The sequence below is a fragment of the Taeniopygia guttata genome, chromosome 7 (genome assembly GCF_048771995.1).
Source record: "Taeniopygia guttata chromosome 7, bTaeGut7.mat, whole genome shotgun sequence".
NCBI classification, from domain to species: domain Eukaryota; kingdom Metazoa; phylum Chordata; class Aves; order Passeriformes; family Estrildidae; genus Taeniopygia; species Taeniopygia guttata.
Genome location: NC_133032.1, coordinates 16486520 through 16500482, shown reverse-complemented (window position 1 = coordinate 16500482; position 13963 = coordinate 16486520). Strand labels below are relative to the sequence as shown.

Here is a 13963-nt window from a genome sequence, read left to right as displayed (position 1 = left end):
CTGCAGTTCAATTTTTATGAGCTATCCTTTAATATCAAATGTGTTGAAGAAGCAGCTGTTTTAGGTGACCAAAGTTCCACAAAGAAACCATTAAGAGTACCTTATTAATAATCTGAAAATTACTGATGTAACACTGATGTAAATTTTACCTTAATCTCTTCAGAGAATCAAACAACAGCAGTAGGGCAAACCGGCAGATTTTGGTTTTTACACTGTGTGCCTAGATAGTCAGATTCTAGATCCATGGTCCATGGCATGATTATCTGCTCCACTCCTACCTTGCAAAGAACAGCTGTACATGTTAGCTCAAACTACGTAGGTGAGACAGAGGCTCAAGCATGACCTTCAGCTTCCACTCTTTATTGCACTGACATTACCTGCAGCAGAGTGTCTTGCTGGTTCTTCCCTGTTTTGGTAATTCCTTATTTAAAGGTTTTTACATCTTCCTCTGAGGAAGCAGTGTTTGATAACACAAGTAACTAAGGGAAAAGACCAGGAGCACCTCAAATCAACAACAAAGACTAGTGGGCTAGCAAAAGAAAAGAGAGTTTGTTTCAGGCCAGGCTTCAAAATTCTAGGTAGGTATTTTCATTTATTTTTAGATGTTTTTTTGAGACAGACAAATTTCTATAGATGTTAGTGGCTCAAGAGAACTTAGAAGAGAAGAAACTCACCTTCATCACTGCCCCTGATAGGCTGGCGTTTCTGTGCTCTGTCATCACTTGTGTTGAACAGCTGCAGAAGAACTTTGTGCTGAAAAATAATCATGGAGATTCACATTAATGAAAGAATAAACATGTGGTACACATGAACTACATTACATCTCTTCTCAATGGCAGGAAAAAGAGTAGCAATGTGAAATTTGACAACGTTAAAAGCTATCTCTCAATGTGTTTTTTTAATATATCCATGATTAGGAAAGAGAAGATGCTTATGAATTTGCTGTGCTTAAGATTTTACTTGAGAAAATTAACAAGCAAATTTTCTTACCTTCTTTTGTGGTGCTTTAGGTTCTTCAGAACTATAAAAAGGTAAAGCATAGAATATACAATGAAATATTGCCTGGAAGATTTTGTGTACAAAATCACCTATAGAACATGGACCACTTGTCAAACTAGTATATCAATATAATCTTATTTATATATGAAAAGACTAGATGATACCACAGTTAATCTATGACCAAGGCAGAAAAAATATTATACGAAGTTCATGTAAGCATGAAATAAGCTTCTGTCAATCTCTCAGTGAGGGTATGGTGTTTGTAAGAATGATGTGGAAAAGAGGGCCATAGACATTATTTCAAATATGCCTGCATGCAAACTTTCAATTTCATACAACCGAGTGTCATTTACAAAATGGCTTTTTAATAGATATAACCAATAATATTTTCTTCATCAATTTACTGAGAAAAAGGGCAGGGGAAAGAAAGAAGCAAAAACTATGCTTACATTTGCTTTACAATTTTCTCGAGCTCTGGAAGTTGCTCCTTTAGTGCTGCAATCATTCTAGTATCATCTGATACAGATACATAAAATTCCTGTAAATGATACAGAATGGTCTTTAAATAACTATAGGGGTAAATGAGCAGTACTCAGGAGAGAGGATTATGAGATGACATCTGATAGCTTAATGATTATAAAGAATGATAATCTGCACAGAGGAACACATGCTGGGCCCAACCCTCTATTACTTCTACTTGTTTATCTCCAGCTGATTTAAAACAAGAGTTATACATGCAGAAGGGGAGCCTGATGAGACTCCTTAGCTCACTCTGTAACCACTGGCTGCCTGTGTAAAACCTGCATTTTCACAATGGCAACGATAAAGACTGAAAAATCCACAAATAATCTAGCATGATAGGTTTTTTAGTTCATTGCTGCTGTAGTCTTCAGTGCTTGATTTGCTCCTGGGTCACTGACTCTCAGCTACTCTAATCCACTACAGTACCACTCACTCTTAAAGCCTCCTCAAACCTCTGTTGTATCTACATAAAACCATCCCAAAGAAGGATCTTGGTGCTTGCAACTAGTGATTGTTCTTTAACTTCTGGACTATGTAATCTCCAAAGCTTGAAAAGCTTTCCCATGTAGGTGTGTGGGGTGTCTACCACTCTTAAAGCCCCTCTCTATTCCCCTCTGCTAAATCTTAGATTCAGTTTTAAGCTCTTTAGGACAAGAACTTTCATTCAGCCAGTAACATATAGGATTCTGTTCCATAAACACCATATATAAGAATGGCAATCCCAATCATTTAACATGACATTGGCAGTACATCCTTATCTTAGAAATCCAAGGATATGGCAGCTACCACAAACAATTTACAAGGGTTCTCAAGTCAAATCTTAAGTTCCAATGGCTGCAGTACAGCTTTCATTCAAATGGAAAGGAATTTTGGTTCTGTAGCGTGGCAGCCCTCCAGCTCCTTCCTTGCACACCTCAGGCAGGCATAAACAGCCCTGCAGTTCAACCTGTAGAGCCCCTGAACTATTCAGAAGAAAATACTAGAAAAAGCAAATTCAGCTACTGCTATAACACAAGGTACCCATACAGTGCTTTGAAAGGGATCTGCAACACTATCTCAGAGATCCAGAGGCTGGCAATGGTTCAAACACTGTTGTGGTGCCTTTACTGTCTGCAGCCAAACCTGACAAAACATTATAAACTGAAATAAACTTTGCACTTTGAAATGATCTCTTTCACTTGAGTGATACAATGATTCCTTTATACCTCCAAAAAGGCCATTGCTGCTTCATCTTCTTGCAGTAAATCTCCATATAAAGCAGCCCACTGCAGAACCAGTCGAATGACTCGCCTTTTATTGTTGAGGGCATAATCCATTTTCTCCTGCTCTGTACCCTGAGAAGGCTGGGCATGATAGGTACCCCAGTGTCAAGGAAAACATTCAGTGATTGAAAATATCAAACCCAGTATGAATTCATGATCAACTGACTTCCAACAAACCACTTTCAGGGTGCTCAAACATAACTTTCCAATATACATTTCTAAATTCTGACATCCACTGGCATAACAATTTGCAAACTTTTCATGTTCATACTAAAAAGTATAATGACAATATATTTTCTGAAGAGCACAGGAAGGATCAGAGTTCCACCACAGAGATGGCTGCTGTAGGGGAACAGAACAGAAAGGACACTTTGAACAACAAAGAGGATTAACCATGGAGACTGAAGAAGGATATTTCTTCTTGTTCCTCTTCAGAAACAGTTGAAGAAAAAGAAAAATGTCACTTTGTATTTATTAACAATTCAAATTTTCTATTTGTGAGGAATGAACCACCAGTGTTATTCTTTTTTTTTTTTTTTACAAGTTATTGTAATTCAAAATGAACCTCAGTCCCATTAAGTGAGGGGGACTTTGACATTTACAGCCTAAACTGACTATAAAAACACAGGGTAAAATAATAAATTTTGTAGTAGCCTCATTGTTATGAGGAAATCAGACATTTACACTATGTCAAATAAAGTGTATTTTGGACACAATACTTTGTGAAAGTTATTTTGTGATGAACAATAGGAAAAAATTTGAAACGCTTTATCGACCTTTTTAAAGACAAAGTGTCAACATTACAAAAATAGACAAATAGCTTAAAGGCCAAAAGTAACATTTAGTGCAAGGAATAAAAAAACCAAGGAAAAAATAAAGGCACAATGGGTAATAAATTGAGATAATTTGCGCCTTTAAACATGTGTGATAATGAAGTATCTCCAGAATAAATGGGATACAACAATTTGTGTGTCTGTTTCTCACTGAAAAAATGTTAACAATATAGATTTCAACTGTTCAAATAAGCTGACAGCTGAGTGGAAAGTAAGCACTGAATAAGTCCAGTTAAATCTTCAATTTTCCTTCCCAATTACTGGAATTCTGATTCTGGACTGCCATGAGTAATGCTATTCCCAATTCCATAGTAACATGTAACATTAAAATACTGACACTCTCCCTCATAGCCATGTCCAGCACCCCTGCATCCTTTCAAGATGCACTTTCAGCTGATGTACCAAAATATTATAAAATACTAATTAGAAAATAAAAATATTAACGAGGAATACAAATTATATAAGATATTTATCCTAAGCTTCTAATTTAGAAAAATTTTTCTAACAATACTATTAATAACATGCAGTGGGGAAAAGTACCTATTAAATCACACTGTGAAACGATCCTGTACCAGGGTTACTGAGGTGCTCATTTCACTGACAAACTTTCAGAAATCTGCATTTTAATTTCATTTGGAAAGGTTTAAAATTAGTAGAGAACTGAACATGACATATACAATTAAGGCAGCAAGTAAGTCATAAAGTCATAAGAAGTAAATAATTAGTTGCAAGTTTTGTCTTCCAATGTCTTGGGGAGCAAGTTTAATAGTCTATTGAGTCATTTTTCTCATGCCATATTTACCTTTCAAACACTATAATTATTTAATGAAGTTTTACTTTCTTATTAACTGACTCACCACAGGCACTGGCAATTTTTCTGTATTTTTACTGTTCATTTACATTGGATATTCAATGAAGTGTTCTCACATTTTTATGTGATCTTCAGGATGCAACTTCACTACAGACTGCAATCAGAAATAAACTGTGATATATAACTTGCAACAAGTGTCAGATAATCACAAAATATTTATCAACACCAGTATGGTTAGAGCTCAATATATACATATATTTCTAATTTTCCCTAGCATGTGCTAAGAAATTGAAGCAATCCTGAAGGCTGTTCTTCCTTGTATAGAAAGACGCAGCTATATCAGGAGCTGTGCAAGATTATTGCTACAACAGAATGCAAACTTTTTTGGTGGGATGATGGTAAAGGAGAAATGTGCTGAAGAACACAGAGAGCAAAAGAGGAGTTTATACTTTGTAAGTATTTAGACAGTGGTCCTTTAAAGGTGCACGCCTGCACACATGCTTACACACTTGTACTAAACCCAGGTGCACTTTTGCAGTTGCTGCTCTATTTCAGGTGCTCTTTCAGGTCTTGTCCTGCCTCCCTCTGACAAGCTGTAGCTCTGAGAGTTTGTCCATTTCTATTCTGTGAAGAAGAGGGAAAAGGGGGCCTTGGTTCAACACACAGGACTTATATCCTGATTCAGGACAGGGGAGCATGCTTTGCTTCCCTATAAAACTGAAGGTTTTTATTTTTTTCATATTGCAGAATCTATATTCTTTAATGACTGAAAAAGACTTGGTGTGCCGAAGGACAGCACAGAATAAGTATGAAGTCCACAGCAAGCAAAAACGTTACTTGGACAAAATGGTGCACCTGTCCATTCCTTTTAAGATTAAAATAACTTACAAATGTCTGCTGTAAAAGAAGTGAAAACCCAAATAATTTATACCCTGTACTATGCTTGAAAGCACTTCAGTGGTCTAGCTCTACTCATATTTGCATGCTGACAGCTAAAATATTATCCTAAGTGAGTGCAGGAAAATAGACTTGTTTTGATTCAAAACTGGGAGCTGAAGCAAAAAGTCATTGACTGAATCAATTTTTCTTCTTTTTCTGTTTTAATTTCCTCATTAAGCATAACTAATCTCTCCTTAGTCTCACAGCACTGGTGAACACTTTCGTAGTGTGATTTTGCTCCAAAAAGATGAGCTTTGTTAGGAACCTTTCAACTCTAACAATAAATTTCAACAGTACAATCAACAAAGCACAGTTAGCTTTTCCATATTCAGAATGGACCAAAGAAATAATAATCCAGCTCCAGGAAAACTAACACTAAAGCAGTAGGATACCAGTTACTTCCAGCTCCTCGCTGAAAAGAATTAACATGATGCTTACCATGACCCACTGAAGACAATGGTCTCCCCATCCTCTCCAGAACAGATTTCATCACAAGTGAATATTTATCCTTAAGTGTGATTATCCTTAACTTTGATTACCAGAAAAGCTTTTCCCCTGTAAAGAATGAGCTACATTTTGCTTATGGGTCTGATTTTTCTAGTTATTGGATAGAGGTATTCAGTTATAACTGAGGATAGAGAAGCCTCAAATAGTGTCTCAAATGGACTGACTGAATAATATGAGCTAAGTGAATCAGGAAAAAAAACCCCAAACATTAAAAGTGCTGCCCTTTCTTCCCCTCTCAATGCTGTCAGAAACAGCATTTCATAATACTTTTGATATCCAAAACAATGTGATTTTGGAAAATGTGTTTGTTTCAGGTGTGTGAACAATCTTCTACAGACCAGTTTCATGGGTCCAAAGGTTTTCGAAACAATTACTCTCCTCGCTAAGAGTAACACAAATGGATTCTCAAGCATGCCAGACAAGGACACAATGCTCTATTTTGTGGTTTAGGGAGGTGAGCTTTCCCAGATGTCACTCGCCCCACTGAGCTTGAAGGAAAGCACTTTCACACCATTGCAATTTGAAACAAATAAATAGGGAGCTGAAGTTATTATACCCCTGTCAGAATTCTATAAAACAAAAAACATTATGTGTTTATTTAATGTTCCCAGTCACTTGATAGCTTCAAGTCACTGTGCACAAGAAAAACTCTCTATGTCCAGCAGCTCCTCAAACTAAATAATCTGCCAGTAATTGAAAGATGGACATTTCACAGACTCCTGTGAAACATGCAGAGAGTACAAGAATCACCCCTAGCTCTCAATGTTATCCACTATTAAGATTTCATCTCCTTGTATTCACATCCAATTGAAGTTTCTTGCAGTTTGTTTGCATTTCCTAAAGACTATTATTACAGATTATTACTACTTTTTCATAATAATTATGACAGTGCCTAGGAACTACTTACCCATTTGTCTGCAAGTCAGGCAGCCTCTTGCTAGAGGCAGTTTGCAGCATGGAGTCTGTAAAGTGGACCACTGAAATCACTAAGAAATGACTATTCCTGTTAAAATGTAGATGCTGTAGTTCAGCAAAGGCCAAGAAAGACAGGAAGGATACAGGAAGAGTAACCCAAACTTTTATGTAATTTCACTTATGTGGTGGAGGGACAGTACATTTGAAACAGTAATTGAAACAGTAATTAGCACAGGAAATACAGTTTTCATGGTCTGTATTGTATCTCATCATGGGTTATACAACTCCATTTCAGAGTTGTTGAGCTATGGACAGCTGCTAGTGAGACACTGATAATCCATTCACAAGGCACACCCTCCATGGAACTTGATGTACTTCTTGAGAGAGGGAAGTTTCACTTCCATCACTAATAGGTATAATGGCTAAAGAGATTTAACTTTTCTCTTACAAAAGGATATTGCGCCATCAAGGCTGGGCAGAGCTGACTATTTGGCATAAAAACACAGTGCATCATAATAAAATCATTTGAAACAGAATCTGTGAAAAAAAAAGAAAGAAATCAGTCAATTAAGCTTCTGCAGACAGCTTAGGGGTGTCAAGGATGAGTTTTCTTTCACCTGAACTATCTTATTAGCTCTCTGCAGATAATAAAGAGGTCTTTTTGCACATTGTAGGCATTAGGTACAAAAAAGGGTAATGAACAAATATGAGCTAAAATATTAATCTTTTAGTCTTGTCTGCATGAATTTCATAGCATTAATTTTATTGTTTACAGGCATCTGCCAGTGTCAAAGAGAAGTCTGGCACAGCAAAAAGCCCTACATCTGTGCTGAAGTGAAATATTTGGATATACTTTTCTACAAGTGTGGAGTTCTATGTATGGAAAAATTAGGCCTTGCACACCTGGGTACCTAAAAGGAGCTGTAACATTTGGCTTTAGGAGTTACAATACTAGGCAGCACACTTAGTATATCCTACACAGGAGAAGGCAAATAATTTCATTCTTTGCTGATTTCCTAGCAGTGAGTAGAATGTGCCTAAAAGAGGTAAATGGATAGTAAAATTTCTGGGTTTATTTTGAAAAATATATAATACATGTATACTGCAGATGGCAAACTTGTGATTACATGGTTGCAAGCCTGAAGAAAAATATTCTGCTTGCAATTCTAGTAAACAGGTATCTAAGAAAATGATCTCTTTTATTTCTGTCTTTAATGTAGTGAAAGCATACACTTTAAAAGGATTTCTGTAATTTTTCACTAATTCCATCATTTATGGACCCCTATACAGGTTTCTCCAATATTATGAGGTCAATAACAAATTAACTGGTTTTAAGAACACTTTTGAATATATACTTAGCAGACATCTATATTGCAAAAAGAACTTGCAAAAGCAGTGTTACGTAGCTTAATATATGTCTATGCATTACTTTATCACAATTAGGAGGATTTTTTGTGTCTGATTCTTCAAAAGTTAAAATACTTACTAAAATGTAAGTCTGCAAATATCTATATCCCTAGATGTAAATTCTCTCTTCTTTTTACACTAATGAAAAGCAGCCCATTAACTGCAGATGCAGCAACCTGCATTCTTGGGACTCAGCCCATGCTGTGCCAAGTTCTCCTCTGAGTAACAATTCTTTTTTCCCTGCATATGGGAATATATCACAAACACAAAATTTAAATTGTGATACTTTAAATGTGATGTGAAGATTTGAGAATACTTATACCAGCACAATGTAATGTCTGGAGGTATCAAGCTATTTCACAATATTAACGTGACCTCCAGAACAGGAAGTACCATTACTAATGGGGTGCTCTGTCCAGGCCTTATGGTTGTGCCTAAATAAAGTCATAACTGCTCAGAGGATTTTGTTCTACTATGACCTTAAAGTACAAATACAATAGAGCAGGCTTGGAAAAGTGGATTGCTCTTTTTAATTCTGGATTTCCTTAATTCTCTTGGGGCTGTTTCAGAGCAGCAGACAGTTCTGGGGAAAACCACCAGTACAGGGGCTTTTCAAAGCAGTGTTCCCACAGCAAATCCATCTTATGGGGTAATGATAAAACAGCTTCTGCTGTGTAGATACCTGTTGCTTCATTTAAAGTTGCTTCAAGGCGCATAGTTTCTAGAAAGTGCTCTAAAATCTTCTCTGGGGTTCCTGACATCACAATATACCTGAGGGAGGAAAGGAGCAGTTAGCATCTCATAGCTAAAAGAGCTAATCAAGAAATAATTGTGTACCAGTAAGAAGACCAGGATTGCTGTGCTGCTGTGTGCCAAACACCTGCTCTGACCAGAATCTCTGTGTGCTTAGGACAAAACCACTCACAAGCTTTGCTGGCTTCCCCCATGTAAACCTAGGAGCAGTGACATTCTCCACCCTGCCCAGGGACAAGAAACAGCCCCCTCCCCACACAAGTACTTCAGTGTAACACTACCACAATCACACAACAATCACCAGAGCTGCAGTTGTCCAAACTCAGAGAAGTACAAGTAGAAATGCTCCTCCACTGAGAATAAATATCTCTATAACAACAGCAACTTGCAGTCATTAAAAGGTCTTAACAGGCTCACTATGAGCCTGAAGTGAGAAGAACCAGTGAGTATCAGTGTCACAGCAAGGAAACAATTTCCTTCAGCATCACTGACACAGGTTGGTCTGGGAAGGTGGGGGCAGATAATGAAATAGCACACGGTATCTTCAAATTTGTGCAACACCTTGCATAGCTGAAGTAAGTGTTTCAAGTCAATAAACTGAGAATTGTACCATTTCCTGGAATTAGTTTAGTGAGGCGAGAGAACTGGTGCAACAGCCAGGTTTTTCTGCTTCATGCAAAAACACAGGCAAGATTTTAAGTACCAACAGAATATCATATGATATTGGAAAACTTGTCCTGTCATCTTTGTTTTTCTCTTTTCTCACAGATCAGAATTTTTTATATTTCCCTCCATCCTCCATTCTTTCAATCTTTGCATCTTTTTTTCTTTCTCTCTCTCTCTCTTTTTTTTTTTTTTTTTTTTTTTTGGGGAATTCAACTGATAAAGTACGAAACTTTAAAAAAATAAAAGAAAAAAAAGAAAGGAAAAAACCCTGAGAAGTGAAGATACTCTGCTCCTGCTGAGAAATAAGTGGTGGAGCTGAGCTCCTGGGAGCTCCTCCTCACTTTGAGCACTGACCGTCACAGTTCTTTTACCTGCCAACCTCTTTGGAAGAACTGTATTGATGTCCCAAGAACACAAACACTTGTTAAGCCAGTGCACATTCTCACAGAGATACTAACCAAGTATCTAAGTGAGTGAAGCAGAGAAATCACAGGTTGCTGTACTCTGAATATGAAAGTGAAAATGAACAGTGAAGTGACTTGCAGGGCTGCTGAATTCATCCTGCATGATGTGATCACCCATAAAGAGTTAGATCTTGGGAGTGATAACTTCAGAGCCAGTCCTCCCAAGCGAAACTGTCACTGCTTGAAAGCACAGCTCAGGAAGCTGTGTAGGAGCTCTGTCTCCTCCACAGAGGAGGCACTGGAATACAGACTGTAACCAAAAGGATCTGCTCCCAAAATGAAGTTTCCCTCAAGGCTAAGATGAAAAAATGAGTTCTTTCCTGAGATGAGGTGCCTGATAGACTTCTCTTTTGGGCAGTCATTTTCAGAAGTTCTGAACACTCAACTAACACATTCTGGAAGTCAAAAAACATTGGTAATTTTGGTTTGGTTTCTCAAACATAAATGTAGCCACTTACTATATTTCCTAAGAAAAGAAATGTCATCCTCAAACCTAGTGAACTCCCTTTGAAGACTTTAAACATAAAGACACTGCCAACACAGTATTAACGACGTAATCCAACTAGTGAAAAGCAGACAGTGAACCTTCAGGGTAACTTCCTCTTTTGAGTAACTTACGTCTACTGGTCATAGTTATCAGCAAAAGCTCCCTTGCTGGCATATTTACAGTACCCAAAACCTGACCAAAGAAGTAAAATATTTGCAGAAATGAAATTCTGAGCATTACCTGAAAATATTCCTGGTATGTAAGGCCTAACTTAATCATTTACCATAAGTATCTCTGGCTATTTTTATCAAATTCTGAAAAAGAAAATGTTAAATAATACAAGTAACACTGGTGCAAAGACTTTGCAAGGAAGGCAGTGTTTCAAAGTGTTCAAATGAACTTTCACTTTTGGAAGCATGAAAAATGTCTCAGACCCAAGAGAATGGATTTAAACCTATGACCAAGTTGCTGTGCAAATCCATTGGCTACAGTCAAGTTCCCCTCATTTGGGCAAAGAAAAATTTCTGTAAGAGTACATGGTTACCTGGTAGCATAGATTGTTTTTCTAGATGTTTTAATAGATCAAGTGAAAAATGAAATAGAAGTTCCTGAAAAATGTGAAATGTGTATATAAAACGCAAGGAATGGCTTATGCAACCTTCACAGATCTTTATAAATCTTTGCATTCAGTCTTGCAGATAAAATAAGTATATGAAAATCCAGATGATATAAAAACTGTACCCAAAGTATTGCACAATAAATTGTCTCTTTTTTTAGAGAAAGTGAGGTTCAGGGTAAAGGATTCAAAACTTGTTGAAATTGTTTGAATGCTTCTGAAGAAAATTGTGTATCCATTTGCAAATAACACATTTACAAAGCCTTTAGGGGTTTTACCAAGGTTCAGAATGATAATAGCCTCACTCTACTCTTATCACAGTAGTATCCAAACAGAATTGTACTTTGTCCCTTTCAGTAAGAAAGGAAAATATAGTTAATATTGTTATTACAGTGCTAAACTACTCTGTAAGATAAGCTCTGCAACTTTCATTGCGTGAGATTTTTGTATTGTATATAAATTGTGCATAGCAAACTCTTCTTAGCATCTAGAGCACAAAATGCAAAATAAAAATATCTTAACAATAAAACAATGTATTTTCCTCACATCTTTTACACAGTAACTCAGATTAATAGAGCTTCATCAAACTCCATGCTTAGTCTGTTTGGAAGCTATTTCTTGAGGTAAGTATTTACACTGAGATCTTCAGGGAATTATTGTGTAAAGACATAGAGCTGGTGTGCTGGTAGAAATGGATATATTATTGAGTATGGGGCATGTGCTGATGACTAGAAAAAGAAAACCTTTATCTGCACTGCAGTCTTCCACCGAAAGGGAATGTTCTATTGTTTGGATAATAGTACCATTTTAAAAGGTTAATAGTTGTCTGACATTTGCACTACTGAATGAAAACATACTTGTGCTGTGGCTGTGAATTTCCTTGATTAGAAATTCTGTTTCCTGCTGGGATCTTCTCCAACACCAAGACATCTTGGTCATGTTCTTTGAGTCTTACTGTATTTGCTTCCACATCCTGCAAGACAAGTTACTTTCAATAAATGTGACAGTACTTGATTTGCCTTATTAGTTACTCTAACAAACTGCATGACTTTCAAACAGAAAATACTGGTGTTGGTTCTTTCCCTCTGTATTTTTCTGTCTTTATTCTGTTTTCCTCATGGGCAAAATCAAAAAGGAAGCACTGGCACCGAGGAAGGAAGCAGAGAATTGTGGGAGAGACTAGCGCAAGAACTATATTAAAAATCTCCATTTTATGGAGATGTCAAATTAAAAAAAAAGTTTGCTGAAAAACAGTCTCTCCACAGCTTGCCATATATAATGTAATCTCTTTATGTGACCTTCCAGACTGTCACATCTCTGTTCCACAATTAGGCATACTACAAACAAGTTTATTAATATTAATATATTAATATAAATTACAGCCTCTAGAAAAACTTAAAAGTTCTGATACCCCACTGAGGGCAGCCTTTCCCACTCTTACCCTAAGGATCCTGTTGAAGTCTTCCTTATCTACTCTCAAGAAGTGGCAGTTGTCCTCCCGCAGAACAATGGATGCTGCTCTGGGAGCATCATTCACAAGTGCTAACTTGCCAAAATCATCTCCTTCGTGTAGAGTACATACCACACCCTGCACAGAGCAAAACATTTACATGCAAAACCCCATCATTACTCTGGATTCTATTGAAAGTCCTTGTACAAACACTGGACTTCACAATCAAACACCAAAATAAATCTATTTGGCAGGAAATCAACAGCCAAAATAATGACTAGAAAACAATACTTGATAGCTGGTTATTACTATTACTAAAGAGAGGCAAGAACAGAAAAGAATAAGCTTGTTCTCTGAAATTGCATTCAGCTTGAAGCACTCTTCTCAGCCTGCTGAAGACAGGAAGTTGTCAACTGTTTTGTGTTTTACTTATAGACGTCCTAAAAAACACAATCAAGTTTGCAGAAGTAACACAGAACAACACATCTCCAGCTGTTGTACATCAGCAGTGCTCCTCTTCCTCCAATTCACAGTAAGAGAGGATCTGGCCTACCAAGTGATGTAAAAAACATGGCTAAATATGTATTACTTAGGAACAGACTTAGCACTAGGGCCCTTGTGCTAGGTTTTGGTGAAATGTTTTATTTTCAAATGGAGGATTCTCAGTCACTGAATGAGAAATCAATGAGAAGTAGGGTTTTTAAAGACTCAAGGGATTTCTGTTACCAAGATCTTCTTTTTTGCCTTGAAAAATCTCTCTCATAAACAGGAAATTTAATTAAGATGCCTTTTGGTCTATGGCTTAACTAAAATTAATAGCTAGCATAAATTTGGAAGAGCTTCGTCCACCCTGAGAACCACCAGTCACAAAGCAGTACTTTTGTCAGACATGCATGACAACAGTTAGTCATCCAAATGCATGACAACATGGTAGTGAAGGGATGGGGCAAAACCCCCGTGGGAGAGAAGCCTGGCAATCCACCAAATTCCAGCAAATTACTTTGTCCTAAAGATACTGATGGAACTATGATGGATTATAGTCAGAAACTGTGTAATATATCCTAAAATTATAGAGCAATCTACTGGAAGTATAATCAGTGAAACCATTGGATCATTTCTTAATAAAATAACAATCTATTTATTTTGTCAGACAAAACAATTTTGCTCTAAATTAAACTGTATTCCTTCAAAGTTTACTCTTATAATTTCAATAATAACAATCATATAAAATAGCTTCTGAAAAAAGTACCTTGCCATAAATGACTACGTTTACTGATCCCTTTAGGATAATGTACCAAGAAGTACCTTCTTCTCCCTGATTAAATACTACAA

General features: G+C 36.8%; 1 protein-coding gene across 7 annotated transcripts in view; it reads right to left on the bottom strand.

The window, feature by feature from the left end:
* The window catches only part of RAPGEF4 (Rap guanine nucleotide exchange factor 4), a 150952-nt gene that overhangs the window by 26277 nt on the left and 110712 nt on the right, over window positions 1-13963 (bottom strand). For all 7 annotated transcript variants that reach the window (XM_030277473.4, XM_030277476.4, XM_030277472.4 and 4 more), the window contains 9 exons: window positions 13881-13957; window positions 12623-12769; window positions 12039-12154; window positions 8878-8966; window positions 7247-7325; window positions 2727-2877; window positions 1449-1537; window positions 991-1021; window positions 675-753 (listed from right to left, as the gene is read on the bottom strand). In XM_030277473.4, the coding sequence (XP_030133333.4) occupies window positions 675-753; window positions 991-1021; window positions 1449-1537; window positions 2727-2877; window positions 7247-7325; window positions 8878-8966; window positions 12039-12154; window positions 12623-12769; window positions 13881-13957 (858 nt within the window). The remainder of the gene's footprint in view (window positions 1-674; window positions 754-990; window positions 1022-1448; window positions 1538-2726; window positions 2878-7246; window positions 7326-8877; window positions 8967-12038; window positions 12155-12622; window positions 12770-13880; window positions 13958-13963) is intronic.